This window comes from Panthera leo, chromosome A1, assembly GCF_018350215.1.
Source record: "Panthera leo isolate Ple1 chromosome A1, P.leo_Ple1_pat1.1, whole genome shotgun sequence".
Classification (NCBI taxonomy): domain Eukaryota; kingdom Metazoa; phylum Chordata; class Mammalia; order Carnivora; family Felidae; genus Panthera; species Panthera leo.
In genome coordinates this window covers 194,833,681-194,855,115 of record NC_056679.1, presented here as the reverse complement: position 1 = coordinate 194,855,115, position 21,435 = coordinate 194,833,681, and the positions used below count along the sequence as shown (strand labels likewise).

Here is a 21,435-nt window from a genome sequence, read left to right as displayed (position 1 = left end):
TCCTTATTTGCTGCAAATAAGTTTACTGTGTGCAATAACTCCAAAACACAAACAAAAACACCCCCAGAGTGCTGGATCCTGCCAAGTGTAGTAGATACATAGTGACTAATTCCTTGCGCTCTCTTTATCTCAGGCAAGGTGGGGAGATGAGAGTCCTTTGTCCAGGTGTTCTGTGCTCTTGGGCAGTAGGACTTACCTTGGGCAGGGATGCTCGGGAGCCTGAGCTCTGGGTGGTCATGGTGAGCACAGTGGTGATGCCCAGGCCCACACGGGCTGGCGCTGCATCCATGTTGATCCAGAAGGATATCCATGAAAGGATGACAATGAGTAGGCTGGGAATGTACATCTGGATCAGGTAGTAGCCCATCTGTCGCTCCAGGTGGAACCGGGCCTCAATGCAGGTGAATTTCCCTGCGAGAAATTATAGTGAGAAGGCAAAGTCGCCTGGTGGGTTGAAACAAGGCTTTGAGGTCAAAACAACCAAGGCTTTGAGGTCAGCTGGGGCCTGGTTCAGGCTCACACTAGCTGTGTCCTCAGACAAGTGTCCTCAGACAAGACAAGTGAATCGCTCTGTGTCTCAGTTTCCTTATCTATGGTAAAGTAGGGATGGTGATGATGATGATGATGGTGGTGGTGGTCGTGATGGTACCTACCTCATTTGGTTACTATGATGATGCCTATAAAGAACTTAGTATGGTCCTCACATCATTAATGCTCAGGAATGTCAGTTGCCATCATCCTCATCAGCCTTATTGTGTTGCTAAGAGTGGGCCTAAGTAGACCATTCTTTTTTTTTTTTTATATTTATTTATTTATTTTGAAAGAGAGAGGGTGAGGGGAGGAGCAGAGGGAAAGGGAGAGGAAGAATCTCAAGCAGGCTCTATGCTAACAGTGCGGCTGACAACGTGGGGCTCAATCTCACTCACCCGTGAGATCATGACCTGAACCCAAATCAAGAGTTGGACGCTCAACCGACTGAGCCACCCAGGTGGCCCCTCTTACTTCCTCTTATAAAACCTTTCTTTCCTTCCTTCTCTCCTCAGACCAGAAAGTCTCCTTTACCTACAGGGAAAAGTTCAAAGTTTTTAGTCCACTCTTCACAGACGTGCTCTGGCCTGCTTTTCCATCCTTCTTCCCTTCTTTCTTCACCCTAATCATGACCCCCTCTATTCTATCCCTTGCCTTGAGCATGTCCTGCACTTTGCCACTTCTGAGCTTTGGCTCCTGCTAAGGCCTCTGCCTGGAATGCCCAGACTCCTTCCCACAACCAGACAAAGCAAGCACCCTGCTCCTCTGTGATGCTTTGAATGTGGTCTGCCCTAGGCTCAACACCCCCCCAACCCCTAGATTCCTTCAGTTCAGTTCTGTTCACACGGTCATCAGGGCCTTTAAGGCACAATACAGTGAGTGTATAGGCACATCGTGCTCTCTCTGTTCTCTGCACTGGACTGTGGGTAGCTGGTCTCCTCCCTACCTGTGCATCCCTGGAACTGAGACAGAGCCAGTCCCATGGGGGTGTTCTCAGCTCCAGTCCACTGCAGCACAGTTACTAGGTGATTTCCTAGAGCTCTCTGGACTGTCTGCTCCATGGAGCAGGGCCTTATCAGCCTTTCTCGCTTGTAACCACAGGGCCTAGCACAAGCACAGAACTCTGCTCTCACTTCAATAGGAATAGTCAAGAACAAATGAGGTAGTGAATGAGAAAGCGCGGTGTAAACGGTGATGGGCTGTGGTATGTGAGAGTCAGTGTGGTTATGTGATTCATGGGAAGTCACTGTTCTCATGGCTGCCAATGGGAGTACCATTACCTCTCTAAGGCTCAGCGTGCCCAGGGATCAAGAGAGTATCTTTCGAGGTTCTGAGACACCTCGGTGGTTACATAGGAAGGTGCAGCTGTCCCAGAGAGCCCAGAGCTCATGCCACCGGCCCTTGCTCTGGGCCTTCTCCTTGCACTAGAGCACATAGTGATTTCTCTCAACACCCCTGCTTCACCTCCTCCTCTCTCTGGCATCTGTCATCAGCCTATTTCATGCCTCTACTCTTCTCAGCTGGGCTCACACAGCAGCCTCCTACCCAGCCCTCCAGCTGGCATATTGACTGTCTTTCTTCCACTGTGCCTCCATGAAGCTCCTTCCCAGCCTGAGGCAGGGCAGGGAAGGCCAGTCCTGGTTTGACTCCAGTTCATTCCTGTGTCTGATCTTCCAACGAAGGCTGTGCTGTGCCTGGGAAACAGAGACCTGAGCAAAACAGTGGTGGTTTCTTCGCCCTCTTGCAGCTCACAATCTAGGGGACGCTTTCCAACCACACTTATTTATAACCTCAGTGCCACCTCTCAGCTCCCTCCTGCTGAAGTCTGTGTACTTGTGCTCTGTCAGAAATGACAGCTCCCCTGTGACAGACTCTGCTAGATGTCCTCCTAATATCAGCTCTGCCCTTCTGCCTTAGGCGTAGGATTCATTTTGACTGGGCATGCTGCTACCTGGGATGGAGACCGTATCTCCCAGACTCCCTTGCAATGAAGTGTGGCCTAAGCTTCAGTGACTTGCCCCAGGACATCCAGGAAGAAAGGGTCAGAGCCACTTTTCTGGTTTCAAAGCCTATTCTCTTAACCATGAGGTAATTAACACAAAGCTATGTCCATCAAGAACGCCTCTTGATTGAATGAATGTTTGAAATGATCTCTGGCCCTGATTGGGGGTGGGACCTGAGGAGGACATCCTTGCACCTACCTGTGTTGTAATGCTTCGTGCAATATCTCAAGTCCTTCTCTTCTTTCAGGATAAACTGGGGTAGAGTTAGTCCATCTGCCACCTGCACAGCTCCCTGCTCCTGCCACTCGAAGATCAGGTCATTCATGGTATAGCCAACTGGGATGGGGGTTCAGAAGAAGGAGCAGTCACCACCCAGAAGCATTTATTTGAAGCATGTCAGAGTTGGTTTGGGTTAGAGACTAAGAGGCATTGGGCACTAGATGGAACTCATGAGACCATGTTGTCTTGATGCCACCCTCTCCCAGCCCACTTGCAACAAAAGAGGTTAAAACTGGTTTAATTATTTCTAGCCCCCTGCCCTTCTACTGTGCTTCTTACCCCTCCCACCATCTGACACTGGCTTGTCCTTTTGTCCCCAATACTTACCCCCATGGTCATATTCAGCTCACATCTGCTACTTTGCCTGCACACCATCCTTGCAAGCTCCCTCTTTTCCTCTGGGGAATGATTCTATAGAATACTGTTGTAGGACTATCAGTTGGGGGCCAAGGTGTGAGTTAATGACTCAACTATATCAATCAGATCCTCTATGGCAGGACTTTGATTCTATCTATCTATCTATCTATCTATCTATCTATCTAACATTTATTGTCAAAATGGTTTCCACACAACACCCAGTGCTCATCCCAACAGGTGCCCTCCTCAATGCCCATCACCCACTTTCCCCTCTCCCCCAACCCCCACCAACCCTCAGCTTGTTCTCAGAATTTAAGAGTCTCTAATGGTTTTCCTCCTTCTCTCTCTGTAACTTTTTTTCCCCCTCCCCCTCCTCCCTGGTCTTCTGTTAAGTTTCTCAGGATCCACGTATGAGTGAAAACATATGGTATCTGTCTTTCTCTGCCTGACTTATTTCACTTAGCATAATACCCTCCAGTTCCATCCATGTTGCTACAAATGGCCAGATTTCATTCTTTCTCATTGCCACGTAGTACTCCATTGTATATATAAACCACATCTTCTTTATCCATTCGTCAGTTGATGGACATTTATGCTCTTTCCATAATTTGGCTATTGTTGAAAGTACTGCTATAAACATTGGGGTACAAGTGCCCCTATGCATCAGCACTCCTGTATCCCTTGGGTAAATTCCTAGCAGTGCTATTGCTGGGTCATAGGGTAGATCTATTTTTAATTTTTTGAGGAACCTCCACACTGTTTTCCAGAGTGGCTGCACCAGTTTGCATTCCCACCAACAGTACAAGAGGGTTCCCGTTTCTCCACATTCTCTCCAGCATTTATAATCTCCTGATTTGATTCTTGAGTCAAGTGACAAAAGGTTCAGAGTTGGCTGGTGCCATTTCCACTCAGAGGTGGTGCTCCAAGGGGCTGCCCCATTGGTTCCCGCTGCCTAAATCCTCTGCCCTGGTTCCTGTGCTTTCAGCTTCTCTTTCAAGTCCATGAGGACCCCCTACGTCCTTCCATTTCTTTCCATCTTTTAAATTGGATTGGTTTCTGTCTGCAATCAAAGAAGGCAGCTACCTCCTCTGGTAGGTTCACTTGTGACCTCCTACATAAAGCCTTCCCTAGCACCCCTTCTCTTTCCCAACCAGAAGGAAGCACTCTTCTGCCATGAGGCCACAGCATTTGTACTTCTCACAACACGCTTACCGCTTGCCGCCCTGTGTTAGAGTTACTTGTGCATCTAGTTGTCTATTTTCCTGTGAGTTCAAGGACTATGGCTTGTTCAAACTCTTCCTGCTGCACTCCTGGAGAGCATGTCCGCAAGGGACATGGAACAGAGTCTTGGGAAAATACTGCTGGCTTCAAAGTTGGGCCTCAGCCAGACAATGGAAGGGGGGTTATATTTCTAATGCATTTTCTAAAGCAAAGCCCCTCATCTGGTATTTTGGGCTAGTGCAGTAATCCCCTGGGGTCCAGCAGTTAGGAGTAGCTGTATGGGAAGTTCTGCTCGTCCCCTGGGTAAAGGGGAGTCTGGTTTTTTCTAAAGCCCTCAGGCAAGGGACTCACAGCTTTCCAGTTGCATGATACACGTCTGGACATCCATGGGGAAATTCTTTAAGTCCATGGGGCAGGCCAGTGTCAGGGTGATTCTGGGAAGAGAAAAGAATTGGATGATGGTAGACCCACAGACCAGGGAAGCTGTGCCTCTGTGCTAGTGATTACCAGTTAATCAGTTAACTTGGACAAGTCAAGGAGGGCAGGGAACTGGCGTGTATTGAAATAATACATGTCTATTTCTATATTCAGCTATGGAGTGGAGGCTCAGAGAGATACAGTAGGTTGCCTAAAGTCACACAGTCAGTGGAATTCATGGGTTTCTTTGGAGACTATCTGGCTTCTAGACATCTGCCTGTAGCAAGCTGCCTGAAGGCCTGGAGGCCAGGGGCTGTCTTCTGCAGAGTCTGGATTTTAAGTTGAGTAGCCCCAGGCCTCAGGTTTCCCAGGTGCACCTGTCAGGTGCTTCAAGTGGTTCTTTGCTGCCTCCCTTCATACACTGGACTTATCAAAAGCCATTTCAAAGAGGCCCTTCTGGGTGTCCAAACAGAGCTGGCTCACACCTGTGGGCTCACGCTGGAGTCAGTTGGGAAGTGGTGGGTGCCCCCAGGCTTCTGGGATAGCCGTTTATTTTGGGTTGTTAGACCCTTGAAGAGGCTCAGACTTAGACCCAGAGGGAGTCCCCCTAACAGAGCTGAAGTCTGCAGCTCAGGTTAGGATGCAAGGCTTCAGCTTAAAAGGCTGTGCCAACATCTGAGCACCTGCTGCAGAGAATGGAGAAGAAAGGCTCTCGCAGCCCCCAAAAGCCTTAGATCATCAGGCCAACTCCCTCATTTGACAGGTGAGAAAACTGAGGTACAGAGAAGAATTGGTAGGGACTCATGCAAGGTCACACAGCAAGTGATGGCTCAAAGGCAGGATTCAAAACTTTGTCTCCTGGCCACTGGATTCTGAGCTCATGTGTTTGCTTTCCAACACTGCCAGCCTGAAAGGCATCTCACTGGTGGTGGTCTAGTGACACTTAGCTGCTGGCATCTTAGCTGCAGACGGTGAGCTCATGGCCCTGTGTCCACTTCCTCCCTCCAGCTCACTTCCAACTGCTCTGGATTTGGGTCCCATTTAAGCACAAGGTAAGAAGCGAGAGGGGGGAAAGGGAGGTGAGAAGGAAGGGAAGCATGGGGTGGGAGAGGGAAGGGGAAGGTGAAGAGAAAGTGAACACAGTTGAATTTCTGCAGATAAAAGCTCCAAAGTGGGGCAGCTGTCACACTAGGTTAATTTCCTGAAGTTGAATGACCTTGGGAACATCACTTTTTGCTGATTTGTCCTTCTGTCATGCTGCATGGGGCTTAGCTTTGTAGAGATACAAAACTAGCCTGGCAGCAGCAAAATCCAAGCAGGGTAACCTCTTCTGCCCCAGCCAGTCAGGGCACTTGGTGGCTATCATGAGCCCATCACCCTTCCATCTGGATGTGCACTGGCAGGACAGGCTCCGGGGTGAGGAAGGCCACATTGACCTCTGGCTGTACCCAGCCATCCCCTCCTTAGTGCCTCCTTTCCCTGCTGAGGTTCTTAAGTACCCCCCTCCTACCTGGCCTGCTCTCAGGAGACACCCTGAGTCCAGTCACATCTGAGGGTTAGGATGTGTATGCAGACTCCCCTATAGTCCTGGACATTTAAAGCTCATCTGCTAATGGAAACAGGAAGATTTCTTCCGCCAAAGAACTGGAGGGGGAGGAGGAGTCATTTAGGCCCAGGGTCCCTTTTAAGCTCTTTGAAATAAAAACATATTCATTCATTCATCAAATGAGTACCTATCGAATGCCCTACACTGTTCCAGGTCCTGAGCAGGCATCAGATCCATGCTAACAGATGAGAATCTAGGCTGACTGTGGGAACTTTGGCAAATGACTTAAACTTTAAGATCGTCACCTGCCTAATCTGCAAAGTGGGCATAATAAAAAAATACTTCATGGGATTGATAGGATTACAAATAATTTATGTAAAATACCCAGCTTAATAAATAAATTCTCAGTGGATGCCAGGTATGTAAGAAGCTAACATGGACATTGGTCATTTTCTCCATGGCTCGAGGGAAGAAGTTGGGAATGAGGTGGGGAGAGTTGGCAGGAGACTCTGAAAGCTTGCCCCTAAACAGCATCTGCAGGATACCTCCCAGCTGGGAAGGGGGTCCTAGCTTCCTAGACCCAGTGCAAGGTATGGAAGATAGAAAGGGTTTGGGGCAGCCCTGGCTCGTATCTGTGAGTAGCACCATCCACCTTTCGTTGGCTGTTCAAGTGGCTATGACTTTTCAGGCTTTGTGCCTTTGCTCCTGCTATTTTTTTTTTTTTAATTCTGATAAGAACATTTAATGTGAGATCCAACCTCTTAACAAATGTTTATGTGTACACTACAGCATTGTTATCTGTAGGCATAATGTTGAATGGCATCTCTCTAGAACTTCTTCATTTTGAGTAACTGAACAGCCCTGTCACTGAGTGCTGCCTTTGAATACTCTTTTCCATTTTTGTTTTATTGAAATGGTGGGTGAGCTTAGGGGGCCTAACCTTAACACCCCTCCCGCTCTTTAGGACGCTTCCTCGGTTCCCCTGGTTATAATGAACCACTCACTCCTAGGATTTCTCAAGGTATTGGATTCTCAGTTGCTGAGTGTCATTTACAGAGCTGGCTCTGTGTATTGTGCAAAGGAGCTGGGTTGCCAGGGCCTGTTCACGCCTGGTTGGTTCACTTCTTAGTATCTGCTCCCAGAAGGCAACGGGACAAGGTGTGTTCTGAGGAGGAGGGTGGGGGCGAACCTGTGTGGAACTCACCTGATGCTATAGAGGACATTTCCGTTCCGGGAGATCCTCAGCAGTTTGTTGTCTGTGGTAATCTCGTGGAAGTGGGCCCCCTTCTCGTTGGCGAAGAACAGGTCGGGTTTCCAGATGGAATCCAACATGGATGGGTCCAGGTCCAGAGAGTCATCCGGGTACTCATTGTAGGCCAGCCGGGGATCGTTCCACTGCTGCCGCAGGAAGATGTTGACCCTATAGTCCTAGAGCCAGGAGACAAGGAGGTAGAGTCAGGGTCAGGCCCTGGGATGTCAACTCTCAGAGGACCCCTGGTGCTTTTGTTCAGCATTCCCCAAAGTCCCTTCTGGAGAGTTATGAGTGTGGTTGCGCCTAATGTGGGGTGAGACGTAAAGTCTGTGCATCAGGAAAAAGTCAGGGGAGTCGTTCCTAGAAATCCTCTTAAAGTAAGTACATTTATTTCTGAACTGAGTTATTTAAATGTTTTCTTTTGAAAACTTAAAAAAAATAATAAAGTTCCAACTGGGGCACCTGGGTGGCTCAGTAGGTTATGCATCTGACTCTTGATCTCAGTTCAGGTCTTGATCTCAGGGTTGTGAGTTCAGATCCCACACTGGGCTCCCTGCTGGGTGTGGAGCCTACTTAAAAAATAAAAACAAACAAACAAAAAATAAAGTACTGACTGATGTAATAAACACCTGTTTTCATCCTGTTGACATTTTGCCCTGTTTCTTCATTTTTTTAGGCGAGAGAAATAGTCCATCACTGATAAGGTTGAAGTCTCCCTTTTATTATCGATGCCATCAGGGCAGTAATTCCCATGCACACTGAGGTTTGAGAGTCACTGCTGTAGATGGATTGAGGGAGCAAAAGGAAAGGCCAAAAGCTGATGCCTGAGCATTCACACTATTCTGTCTAAAGAGAGCAATTGATTCCCAAGCAGCAAAGGAAGGATGGGTGAATTCAATGGTCGTAGGCTTCACATCTCTCTGTTTCAATACCAGCCTTCTGCCACCTTCTATCATATATGTTGCTTTATTTCTTTGGGGAGAATTTTCTCAAAAAAAAATTTTTTTAAATGTAAGCTCTACACCCAATGTGGGGCTTGAACTCACGACCCCAAGATCAAGAGTTGCGTGCTCTTCCAACTGACCCAGCCACCCCTGGGGAGAATGCATAGATGTTGTGGAGTTATACCTTCTTGGGTTCTCAACTCAGTGCTTGATTAAGGGCTTCTCTGATGGGACTGTAGTGGAGTTATGTGGCTGAAAAAGTCACGATCAAACCCAAGAGGGAAATGTTGGACTAAACCAAATGCAACGGAATTTTTATTGTAGGACTTCTCAGAGACCTTAATATGCTGACTATTTGTACGTATCTCCAAGAAGGGAATAGAATATGCATTATTTCCCCGATTTATTTTGGCCATAGAGCTCTTGTGTTTGTACATGATGCTTGCCTTCTATAGAACCTACGTGAAGAAGTACGGTCCTAGTCGAAACTCTCTCCCCCACCCCCCACCTTTGTTTTGTTTTTTTTTTTTTTTCTTTCCAGATGGACAAAATGAAGTCCAGAGTTAAGACCGACCCGGTATCACTCTGAAAAGGCAGGTCAGAGTTGATCCTGGAACACAAGAGTCCTGACTCCTAGCAGAGGATTTGATCAATTGGTTCTAGAGGAGCCGAAAGAGTCCATTTAGTTTCCATTCACAGCCTGAGAAGCAGTTAGTGGGGTGGTGGGTCTCTGTGCCAGGAAAGTGGGTAATGAAGTTAAGAAATATTTTCATGAAGAAACGTTTTCAGTTTTGTTAGGGAGGCATTGTAAATATGTGATCTATGAATATTATGTCACTGCAACTAGAATTTGGGACATATTTGTGCTTTCCGGGAAGAAGAACATGGCTCTCTATGTTGGATTCTCAAAAGGGTCTATAGTTCCTTAAAAGATTAATGACCTCAGTTCAAGTCCAACTCTGAATGCTCTCCTTCACCAATAGTCTCCACACAGGAGCACCTGCTGCTTTCCCTGAACGTGCTGGATAAATGAGATCATGCTACATTTTCTTTTCCTAATCACTCTGGGTCTGTCATCAGCAGGGATGGACTAAAACAATCCTCCTCCCCACCCTCACCCTCACCCCTGCCAGCATCCCCCACAGCACATGCCCCATTCTGTTCTCCTTCAGAAATATCCATAGCTTCATAAAATGTTCCAAGGTATTATATAGGATTGTTCTATAATTTCATTGAGGCCTCTCCCTCCAGCCCTATAGAAAATGACATTTGGTCTCATAATCTCATGTTTTATAAGTCCCGTGGTGGAGGGAGACCTCTAGGCCAGACCTGGATGTTGATACTTTGTTTTTCCTGCTGACAGTAATGGACGGCTCCCAATCTGCCCCATCTGATTGGGGAATTAGAACTAGCCTCTCTTTCTCTCTTGGATTTTACGTGAAGTGCGCACGCGCATGTGTTTGCGTGCATGTGTTTGTGTGTGCAACGGGGCACTGGACAAGTCGTGTCAGAGTAAACGAGACTATGAGTGGTTGGGCAGGAAGAGCCTTCAGTCCCCAAACCCCAGCTGCACTTTTGATGTTCTTGCCAGTGATACGTCACGCCTGTTGACGTGACCGGAAGGAAGAAAACAAAGTGGCATTTCTTAAAATGGTCTGTTAGGCACCAGGTGCTGTTCCAGGTACTGTCACACACACTTAATCCTCACGAAACCCCTGCACACCAGACATTCAAGTTCCTTTAGTGAGGGGAAAGAAACTGAGGCTTGTAAAGGTTATGAAACTTGCCCAAGGCCCAGAGCTAGCAAGTGGCAGAGCTGGGCTCTGAATGCGTCAGCCCAGCCCTTTGTTATGTCCCACAGGTGTGACTAGCCAGTTCTGTGCCAGAGATACTGCTCTGTCATCCTCACTGCCTCGGTAAATTCTGTCTGCTCAGCTTAGGTGCTGTCTCCTGCAGGAGTCTCGATGCCTCCAGACTTCCACGATCTCTTCCTTTTCTGATCTCCTTGGCAAGACGGAATCACCAGGAACATTGCATTTAGCACTGGGTGCACCTTATCTTCTCAACTTGATTGGCAGCAAGTTGAGAGGATGAGTCTGACCTTATATTTCTCCTGCACCATCCCACCTACCCATGCAGTCAGTGCACCTACGAGCTACCCAATACCCAGAAGGAGGAGGAAGCAAAGCCAGAAAAAGTTAGAGTAGGAAGAGCTTTCCTCATTTTATAGTGGAGAGACTGAGACCCTGAGAGGGAAGGCATTTTTCTAAGATCACATAGCAGTTCAGTAAAGGACCTAATTGCTTCTCTAGGCCTCAGTGTTAACACGAGTTAGGATAGGGGAGCCTGGGTGGCTCAGTCAGTTAAGCGTCTGACTCTTGGTTTTGGCTCAGGTCACGATCTCATGGTTTCATGGGTTCAGGCCCTGCGTCGGGCTCTGCGCTGACAGTGCCTACCTCACCTGCTTAGGATTCTCTCTCCCTCTCTCTCTGCCCCTCCCCCCACTTGCACTGTCAATGTCTCTCTAAAAAAAAAAGTTAGGATAGATGGTCTCTAAGAACCCTTCCAAATCGAACAGCTAATTGTTACTAGTTTTATTTTATTTTTATTTTTCCATTTAACTGAGCCTCTATTAAGGACCAGGCACAGTTCTAGGCACTGGAGAATCTACCAAGAACAAGAAAGACAGACATATTCTTGCAGTCCCAGAGCCTAAGTGTAATGTTTACACCACACGGAGACAAGGGCTGCGATGGGGATGAAATACAGGGTGCCACGGAGATGTAGAAGACAGGCCCTCCAGCCAGATTTAGGGCAGGAGGCTAAATCTGGTCAGGGAAGGCTCCAGAAGAAGCGATATTTAAGGTGAGGCCAAATAAGATTGAGCCAGAGAGGAAAAGCACTTTGGGCAGTAGTCGCCACATACGGGGAGGTCTTGAGGCAAAGGAAGGATGTGGTACTTTAGGGGCGTCTGGGTGGCTCCATCGGTTAAGCGTCCAACTTTGGCTCAGGTCACGATCTCGCAGTTCATGAGTTTGAGCCCCGCATCGGGCTCTGTGCTAACAAATCAGAGCCTGCCTGCTTTGGATTCTGTGTCTCCCTCTCTCTCTGCCCTTCCCTCACTCATGGTCTGTCTCTGTCTCAAAAATAAGTAAACATTAAAAAAAAAAAAAAAAGGAAGGGCATGGTCCTTTGGAAAAAACAGCAAGTAGATGTGTTAAGGGGAAGGTGCTTGCAGGGCCTTGCAAACTCTCCTGAGGGATTTGGACTTCATCCCGAGAGTCATGCGGAGCCTTTGAAAAATTTTAAGTAGGGGAGGGCATTATGACATTTGCATGTTATTACTGATATTTAAAAAGATATGTTAGTTTTTCTTATAAGAAAAGTAAATGCATGTTGATCATAAAAAAGATAAAGGTACATCACTTAAAAGTAGGAAAAGAAAACAAGAGCGGTGGGGCCTCATTAGGAAATGACCAGTGCAAAGGGAAAGCGGGAGACCTGGAGAATGTATCTGGTGTCCGCAAGCAGCATGACTCCTCCCAGCAGCCCCCTGCTCCTCCCTTCAGAGGCTGCTACCCAAACAAGCTGTTGCCATTGATTTTCTCCTCCTTAGTTGGTAAACAGCAGTGGGAAATGCAGTTCAGAAGAGATCAATGTAATTGGTGTAATAGGCTGAAAGCTAGATGCTGTTTTGCTTACTTAGCCCTGCAACCACACTGGTCAGCGTTCGACATGCTTGGGGTCTCCGTTCAGGGTCAGGGGCCAGAGGAGCAACACTTGAATTCTCCACCCTAGAACCTCAGGTTCTACCTGAGGAACCTGTAGTTGGCCTCCAGTAGTTGGCTTGGAGCAAGCCTCCGGAAGCAAACCTGTAGCAAGCCTCTGGTAGTTGGCTTCCAGGTCTCGAGCTCTCATGGCTGGCCCATCTAAGTCTGGGGTGGGAGGGATTTCCTGAGCTCTCGCTCCGTAGTCTCTAGGATCAATTCACCCATCCTGCCTCTGAGAGTCGCTGATGGTCTGTTTTCTGGTAATGGGGCAACTACCTTGCTTATAAGACCAAGGTAGAGCATTCATTCCTTCATTCACTCATTCTATCACTCAACAAACATCTATTGAGGGCTTCCTGTGTGCCACTGCAGTGGGATCTGCCCCCCACTGCCATCCCCGCTGTGTCTAACCTCACGCTCCAATTTTTCCCACTAAACTCTCCTAAACTCAGCACTGTGGTCAATTAGGAAGCATGAAGTATCTTAATAGGAAGGGGCCTGGATGAATGTGGTGGTGAGAAGGGAATGTGGTAGACAGGATGTGCTCCCATTGCAATCAGAGCCAAGAGACAGTGTCCAAGGCATGGACAAAGGCCAGATTCTCATACCTTCCTAGGTCTCCGTATCCAGCTCTCAAAGGGGTGTCTTCTGTCTAAACTCAATTCTACTCTATAAATATTTGCTAGGCTTAGAGGAAGAACAGTGAGGGTGGAGGCATAAGGTCTTGGTTTCTACCCTCAGAGAGTTCAAATTATCTGGCAGGTGATGCAAGATATGGACACAAAAACTACCACACAACACTGGCAGTGACAAATGTCAAAGAGGTTCTAAAAAATTGCTATTAGATATTGCTCTCGAGTCTTTGAGATGACTTCCAGCCAGCTTGGGTGAATCAGGAAAAGCTTTCAGAGGGAAGGTGACTTTGGAAATAGCCCCTTTCAGTCTGTTCCAGCCTCCCGATGTTAGCACCTCCAGGTCTGGTGGTGTTCTGAGATGGGAACAATATCTAGTTTCAGCTGGAAAGGAGGCCACTGATGTGTGAGGAGGAAGTCCAGGGGTGGGGAGTCAGGCTTAGAGCAGGACAGGGCTTGAGGACTAGGGTGTGGCCTCAGTGTATTTAGATTAGGATATATATATATAGCTGCAGGTCAAAGGAATCTCGTGTAGAAGGAATAGCAGAGGTGTGTAGGTAGGGGCATTCAAACCATTCAGCTTAGCTTAACCACTAGCCATATAAGTAATAAAAGGTCCCCCTTAATGAGGACCTACTATGTTCCAGGTGTTGTGCTAAGCATGCCATGCATTTTGGCTCTTTTTATCTTTTTTTTTTCTTTTTTAATGTTTATTTAGGGTCACCTGAGAGGCTCAGTCGGTTAAGCATTCAACTTTGGCTCAGGTCATGATCTCATGGTTCATGAGTTTGAACCCTGCGTCGGGCTCTGTGGTGACAGCTCGGAGCCTGGCGCCTGCGTCAGATTCTGTGTCTTCCTCTCTCTCCGCCCCTCCCCTGCTCACACTCTTTCTCTCTTAAAAATAAACATGAAAAATTAAAAAAAAATTATTTATGTATTTTTTGAGAGAGAGAGAGAAGTGTGATCAGGAGAGGGGCGGAGAGAGAATCTCAAACAGGATCTGTGCTGTTAGTGTAGAGCCCAATATGGGGCCCCATCCCATGAACTGTGAGATCATGACCTGAGCCAAAATCAAGAGTTGGATGCTTAGCCATCTAAGCCACCCAGATACCCCTCAGCTCGTTTTATCTTTAAAACAACCCTATAGCATAGATATAGCCAACCTAAGTTATAGGTGAAGGAGAGGCAGAGAGATTAAGTAATTTGTTCAAATTTACACAGTAATCAGGAGGATTGGAATCTGAGTAGAGGGCGCTTAGCCTTGCTATATGAGCTGCCTCTTCCTCTCCCACCCCAGGAGGGAGCTGCCCTCCCCAGCCCTCTGAAAAGCACCATGGAACCAGAGTCATAGATGAAGTCTCCAAATGTGAGATGAGTCAGCCCCAGCTCTTCACAGTAAGGACCTTGCTCATTGGCACACGTAGAGTTTACTAAATCCTGACTGAGTGCCAGGGACTGTGCTAAGAGCTTTAGTGAGCCCTCTCACCAAATTCTCGCAGTGACACCATTTTATAGATAAACTGAGGCCGGGGGCTATCTTGTGCTTCATCTAAAGTTAGTGACAGGGCTGAAGCTTGAATCCATGACTGGCTGACTCCAAAGTCTGCTTTTAAGTAGTATGCTGCACTGGCTTCTTTTATTGATGATGCGTGATTTGGGGTTGCTGCTTTTTAGTTTTCAGGGCACCCTTATGTTAATTTTGTTCTGTGAAGTTTGGCATGAAGAGAAGATTCTTCTCTGCCTTGGACAGATGTGGAATCTAAAGCCCTAAAATCTTGAGTTCCCACCACTAGTTATTGGTAGATCCAGGATTGATAATACTGATATGTAGGCTTGAGACTTGACCACGTGTAAGGAATGATGCCAAGAGCATGATGTGTGTTATTTTATCTTCATGGTAATCTTGCGATGTAGGTTCTATTTTCATTCCCATGTTATGGTTAGTTACATCAAGGCACACAGAGGTTAAAGTACTGTTCCTACATCACACATCTAGCAAGTCCCGAAGTTGACATTTGGACCTAAGATGTTCATGCCAAGCAATTAACTCCTAGACTACACTGCCCAGGATCTCCTAGAATTGCCCCAAGTGACAGTTTCATGACACTTTAATGCCACCTGATACTATCTCTGGCTGTGGTTATGTAGCTGTAGGTTTGTAGATACCCACAATTATCAGGACGTATTAAAAGGGGCAAGAAACAAAAAGCTTCTGCCCCAGGTCCCGCAGTCCACCAGTGCTCCTACTTCATTGCTGATCTGACCCTTGAATTTGACCCATTGTCTGTGCCACACTCAAGTCCAGTGCTGGCAGAATCCCCAGATCTTGACCCATTGTCTTCTTGGTTCCAGATGCCTGCTCTGTGCCTCGAACCTCTCCCAAGTCACCACCCTGCTTGGTGCATTCTGATTTGGATCTCACACAATCAGAGATACATTTGTTGTAAACAACTGTAGGTGGGTTGGACCAGTGGAACTGAGCATCTTTGTTTATCTTTAGGGGATCACTAAAACACAGCATGAGTTTAATAATTACATAAAAATGCTAATAGCAGCTGCTTTTATTGGGATTCTCGCATTTGCTAGAATATTATATGCATTGTATCTCTTAGCCTTTCATCAACCTAGCACACTGGGTATTATATTCATTTTACAGGGAAGGAGACTGAAATTCAGAAATTATTTGATAATAATTCTATTATTCAGTAGAGGTCAAGTGTCTTGCCCAAACTCCCATGGCTAGTAGGTGCTAGAGCATGGACACGAACCCAGGACTATCTGGCTCTCAATTTCACATTATTTTGACAATTACATGTGGCCTCTTTATTTCCTTTTTTTAAAAAACCAAGTTCCTACGTGGGTAGGTGAAAGAAATATGGTAGATATAGTATACTGGGACCCCACTAAGCCTATGTGACTGGTTGGCTCATACATGCCTTTATAGTCAATTATCAGGTGGAGAACTTTGGTTTGGGATATTAAACAGTGAGGTGGATTCATAACTGGTTGTCAAGGAGTGCAAATTGAAGGGCGGATGTTACCCTGGAAAAAGGCAAGAGGACAGTGTTGTCAGTACAGGGCACAGTAGTGAGACATGCCATTAGCCCATTTGGAAAAATGGAAAACCGGTTGCTCTGTGTGGGTTAAACTACAGCAGAGAAGAATATGCAGCAGAAGAGCTTGGCAACGCCCCAGAATCAATCACAAAGTCCCACATGTAATCCCAATGATTTAGAACAGGCCTGTGCTTGTAATTTAATAACTGGAACCCTAATTTACTGTATCGTGTCTCATTTAGAGAACTATTTTATAAACATATGGGAGACATTCACTCAGTAGTATGAGAAAAGGGTATTTGAGGAACAAGAATTTGGTAATTGGTAATCTAGCATCATCGGGATGGGGGAACATCAACATTTTCATTCCTGGAAAGAGGGTTTCTGAATGGTAAGGCAGGGATGGTTTCTTAGACCTCTCTCTGGCATGGACAAAATTTCCCTCAGGACTGTCGGTCTTCTTCCTTCTTTTTTGTCCAGTTCCACGTATGTCAAATGCAACTTTTGATTGGCTTCCCTGGTATTCAGAGAATAGCAAGGGAATGTTTTCACGGAGGACAAGAGCATTCCTATTATTCAAATGGAGAGCCCCACTGTAAATTAAATAACTTGGCAGTCTTATTTACCCACTTTAGTCTTTTCTGGGTTTGACTGTCATGAGTCAGCCTTCCTGAATCTGATCTGATGGAGAGCCAACTCTGAGCTGTCATAAATTCACGATTGCGATGCCTCCCTCAGTGGGGTGCTGGGAGAGAAGCATTCAGCAGAGGATACCAAAGCTGCCTGAAGCCCCATTTCCTGCCTGTAACAGACTCTAATGGCATTTCTGAGTGTTCTATCCTTGGCCTTCTTTAAGTATTCAGTTTACCAAGGCTTTGTGGAGTGTTGAGCCATATCTAACTGGATGACATTTAATAGACTTTCTCTTGGATCCCCCAAACCCAAGAGTATAAAAAACGACCGAGCATTAGCTGTGTAGAAAGACTGAAAGTATAATGGAAAAAAGCAACAACAGAAAAGATTTCATCCCAAATAGCAACAAACCACACAAAATATCTAGGAATAAACCTAACAAGAAATGTGTGACTTGTAGACAATAAAAAAAAAAAAAGCAAAAAACCACCACCACCACCACCACCACCAACAACAACAATTCTAAAACTTTACTGAAAAGGCATAAAGGAATACCTAGATAAACGGAGGGATGTACCGTGTTTACATAATATTGTAAAGATGTCAATTCTTACCAAATTAATCTATAAACTCAATGCAATGTCAATAAAAACTTGAGGCCATTTTTATCAGCCTCAACAAATGGATTCTAAAGTTTATATGGAAGAGAAAATGGACTGGAAACATTAGGAAAACCTATAGAAGAAGAACAACAGAGAACTTTTCTAGCAGAGGTAGAAATAAAATGTTAAGCCTTAGTAATTAAAATAGTGTGGTATTGGTGCAGAAACAGACAAAAGGAGCAATGGAATAATAAACTGAGACTAGAAACAGACCTAGGCATGATGATAGAAAAATTACTATCTAATCAGAGAAATATAGAGTTAAACCACCACCAAATACTATGCAGAAGACTAAACCCTAACTGTATTAAGGAGGTATAGGTAAAAAGAGAAATCTAGACTATTATTGAAAATGCCCAGTATGCAAAAAAAAAAAAAAAATATGCAAAGATACTCAAATTCACTAGGAATCTGGAATGAAAATTAAAACTGACAATGAGGTACCATTTTAAAAAATCCCGTTTGGTAAAATGAAAAGGCTTGATAGTATCGTGGGTTGGCAAGGATAAGGGGAAATGAACACTGTTATGGGGACAGTAAACTGGGAGCTGTTTTGGAAGTGAGCTGGACAATAACATCTGTTGAAATAACAAGAAAGGTGCATGTCCTTTGATAAAGGCATTCCACTTCTGGAATATATCCTGAGGAAACACACAGAGTTGTAGACACGACTATCCTTTGGGGTGTTGTTTGTATTAGTGAAAAGCTACGTAAACGCAAAGGATCCATCAGGAAAAGAGTGGATCGATACCATGAAATGATGGCATGGGATTGTTTAGGCAGGCCATAAAGCTTGGACACAGATTAAAATTATTTGTCATATCTTTTTTAAAATATTTATTTTTGAGAAAGAGAGCGCAAGCAGGGGAGGAGCAGAGCAGGGTGGGGCGGGGGGTGGGGGATGGACAGATGATCCCAAACAGGCTCCGTGCTCACAGCAGTGAGCCCAGTTTAGGGCTACAACTCACAAAGTGTGAGATCATGACCAGAGCCGAAACTGGACGCTAAACTGACTGAGCCACACAGGTGCCCTATTTGTCGTATCTTGAATATAGTAATAATAAGCCACTTCTTATATTCCACATTGGTGGTGTGCAGAGAGCTAAGAATGAGTTAGACCCATATGCAGTGATGGGAGAGATTCCAAGGGTTAGTGGAAATGATAAGAGCACAGTCCTATTTAAATGAAGGTCGCGTCGATGTGCATACATGTATGTGTGGTCAGGGAAGGTAGTAGGACATACACTAACTTGCTCGTCTGTAGTGGTTAACACAGGCTAGGACAGTGGGACTCAGGGGCATTCCTGTTTTCTTCCTCTGTCTTTTCTTTTTTATTGGACTTACTACAAAAGCTTGTTTTCATCTGTTACTCATGTACGTAAAAAGATGTTCCAGTGTTTTCTTGTCTGTGGCATAGTGTGAGTGAACACTGTGACATGATTACTTAAACTGAAATGCCTCTTTTTTTTAGAGAGAGAGAGAGAGAGAGAGAGAGAGAGAGAGGATGTGACTGGGGGAGGGACAGAGGGAGAGAGAGAGAGAGCGCGCGTGAGAGAGAATCTTAAGCAGGCTCCATGCTCAGTGTGGAGTCCAATGCAGGGCTTGACCCCCAAACCTGAGATCATGACCTGAGCCGAAATCAAGAGTCAGACGCTCAGCTGACTGAGTCACCCAGCATGCCCAAACTGAAAGTCTTTGAAGTGGCATGCATAGAAGTGATTTTAGCGTTCTGAGGAGGTTGCCTGAGGCCGCCTTGGGAAGGCAGGGATTGAGGGAAAAACCAAAGGAGTAAGATTCCTGGCCTCTGCTCCACTTCATCCAGAACAGCCTTTTTTTTTTTTTTTTAAATCAGTTTGTCAAAGTGCTACATAAGATTTAGCCTAAAATGAACTGTGGTGGTAGGGCTGCTATTAAAAACAATGCTTTGAAGCCTACTAACCCAGAAGTGGGATAGTGATGACTCCACTTTGGTCTGCTCTGAGCAGTCCTGGGGGGCCGGGGTTCATTTCTTGACCTTTCATTTCAAGATGGAAGGCAATGGCACTGGATGTACTCTGAGAGAGCACCATGGATGGTAAAAGAACTGGGCACCATGGGGAATGGTTGAAGAAGCCAGGTGTGGGCAAGGGGCAAGAGGACTGACCTCAGTTATTTGAAGGGCTGTCAGGTGAATAGATTGATTCTCTGTGGCCCTAGAATCAGAATGAAAACCATGGGTAAATGGAGATTTCAGAGTTGTCCAAAGGTGGGATTGGCTGTCTTGGGAGACAGGGATCTCCCTGTCTCTAGAGGTATCCAAGCAGAAACTACTTGGCCACAATGTTTGTGGCTGAGATTCTTACAACAGACGGCGGTTCAACCAGAGTGCCCCAAGGTTAATTCTTCCCGCCAATATTGATTGGGCTCCTATGGTTCAGGCAGTGTGTTGGGCACTGGAAATATGGAGATGATTGAGAGAGATAAGCCCCCCAACACAAGAGCAAACAAGACAATAAACAAACAGTGAATTTTCACATCTGAGACATTGCTTCAAGGATACTGGAACCTAGTGATGTGATAGTGACTGGAGAGGGGAACGTTTTTAGATAGGGAGTCAGGAAAGAGCCCTCTGAAGAGCTATCTGAGCTGAGACCTGCAGGGTGAGATGGAGGTCATTCACACAGAGATCTCTGGGGACAGAGGGAGCAGAACAGAGTAAGAGAAGCTGCTGTGGGGTTTGAAGCAGGAGGATGCTGTGATCTGATTTAGGGCTTAAAAAAATTCCTCTAGCCACTGTGGGAAGCAGTGTAGGGTGTGAGAAAGGGAGGCATGGGGGCTAGTTAGGAGGTAGTTTTAGCCAAATAGGAAAGAGACGATGCCAAGTTTAACTGGAGTTGACAGCAGCAGAGTTGGAGAAAAGTATATGGATTTAGTTTTATCTTCTATGATTCAAAGCATGTACTTCATTCAATCAGTTGACCCCAGAAGTAGGTTGGCCGTGTGAAATACTGCTGCCCAAACAATGGAGTCACATTTAGGGTTGGGCTAAGGGGCATTTCATCTCCTTAAGTGGTAGCTGTTTTCGTGTGTCTTGAGGCCTCATTTGCAAATATCCGAAGGGATGGATGGCCAAGGTCTTGCTGTGATAAAAGTTCTGATAGAATCACACAAATCCTACTGATTAACCAGACCACAGTGCAGGAGACCCATGGCCCATTGTCTCCTTGGCTCCACCACCTTTCCTCCTGCCCAGTGCTGAGCAGGTGAACATGGCCAAGATCAGGGCTCCAGAGGTCAGGCAGGAGGATAGTAACCTGGGGATAGTAACCAGCAAGGGTATTTATTGGTTGGAAAAGCTTGGGTGAATTAAGCCCCTCTGAGCTTTAGTTTCCTCATCTATGAAATGGGATGGTTGGATTACATGAACTAATCCCCATAAGTTGCCAACCGCAGATGCCTGGTTTTCAGTAAAGCAGTCAATACGTGAGAGTCACTGCCACCTCACCTCTTCATTGGAAGAACTGTCTTCCTACTGTCTTTGTTCCACTTTGTCTTCTGCTTTCTTCATGCCCCTGATATCACATTCCCGAATTTCACACACCCTCCCCTTCCCCATCCACCATCGCCAAACCCATCAGACGCTGTTGTCTTTTCTTACTTGACTTGCCCCCTCTTTTAGCACTGCTGGATACATGAGTTTTTTTTAACCTCTCCCCCCACCTCCCAACCTTTGGGTCATTCCATGACATCATTCTCTGCTGGAAGGTGTTAACAGAGAGAGTACCACGATCAGATTTCCTCTTTAGAAAAACTGCTCAGAATCACACAGCGGCATTTTCACAGCACCCCACACATAAGACGTGTGAGTGAGGGCTAATATTGCTATTGGTGGTCATTATTTGCTATATCCCATAGCATCCTGTGCAAACCTCTGTGATCTCACTCATCACACTGTGTTGTTACCTTTGGTTTTGTTGTTCACTGTCTCCATAGAGAAAGCAGAGACCTATGGGGTCGGGGGGGGGGGGGCGGTGGGGATTATGCTTTTCTTCAGGCAGGGCCACATGACTTTCTTTGGATAGTGAGATATGAGCGGAAGTGGTCTGTGTCACTTCTGGGAGGAAAGCATCGATTTGCCGGTGTTCAAGCCTTCGGT

At 46.1% G+C, this 21,435-nt stretch overlaps 1 protein-coding gene across 2 annotated transcripts in view; it reads right to left on the bottom strand.

Moving 5' to 3' along the window:
- GLRA1 (glycine receptor alpha 1) overlaps positions 1-21,435 on the bottom strand; it is an 82,857-nt gene that overhangs the window by 15,455 nt on the left and 45,967 nt on the right. For both annotated transcript variants that reach the window (XM_042948641.1, XM_042948644.1), the window contains exons 4-7: positions 7,556-7,779; positions 4,740-4,822; positions 2,730-2,867; positions 197-411 (exon numbers count right to left, since the gene is read on the bottom strand). In XM_042948641.1, coding sequence (XP_042804575.1) covers positions 197-411; positions 2,730-2,867; positions 4,740-4,822; positions 7,556-7,779 — 660 coding nt within the window. The remainder of the gene's footprint in view (positions 1-196; positions 412-2,729; positions 2,868-4,739; positions 4,823-7,555; positions 7,780-21,435) is intronic.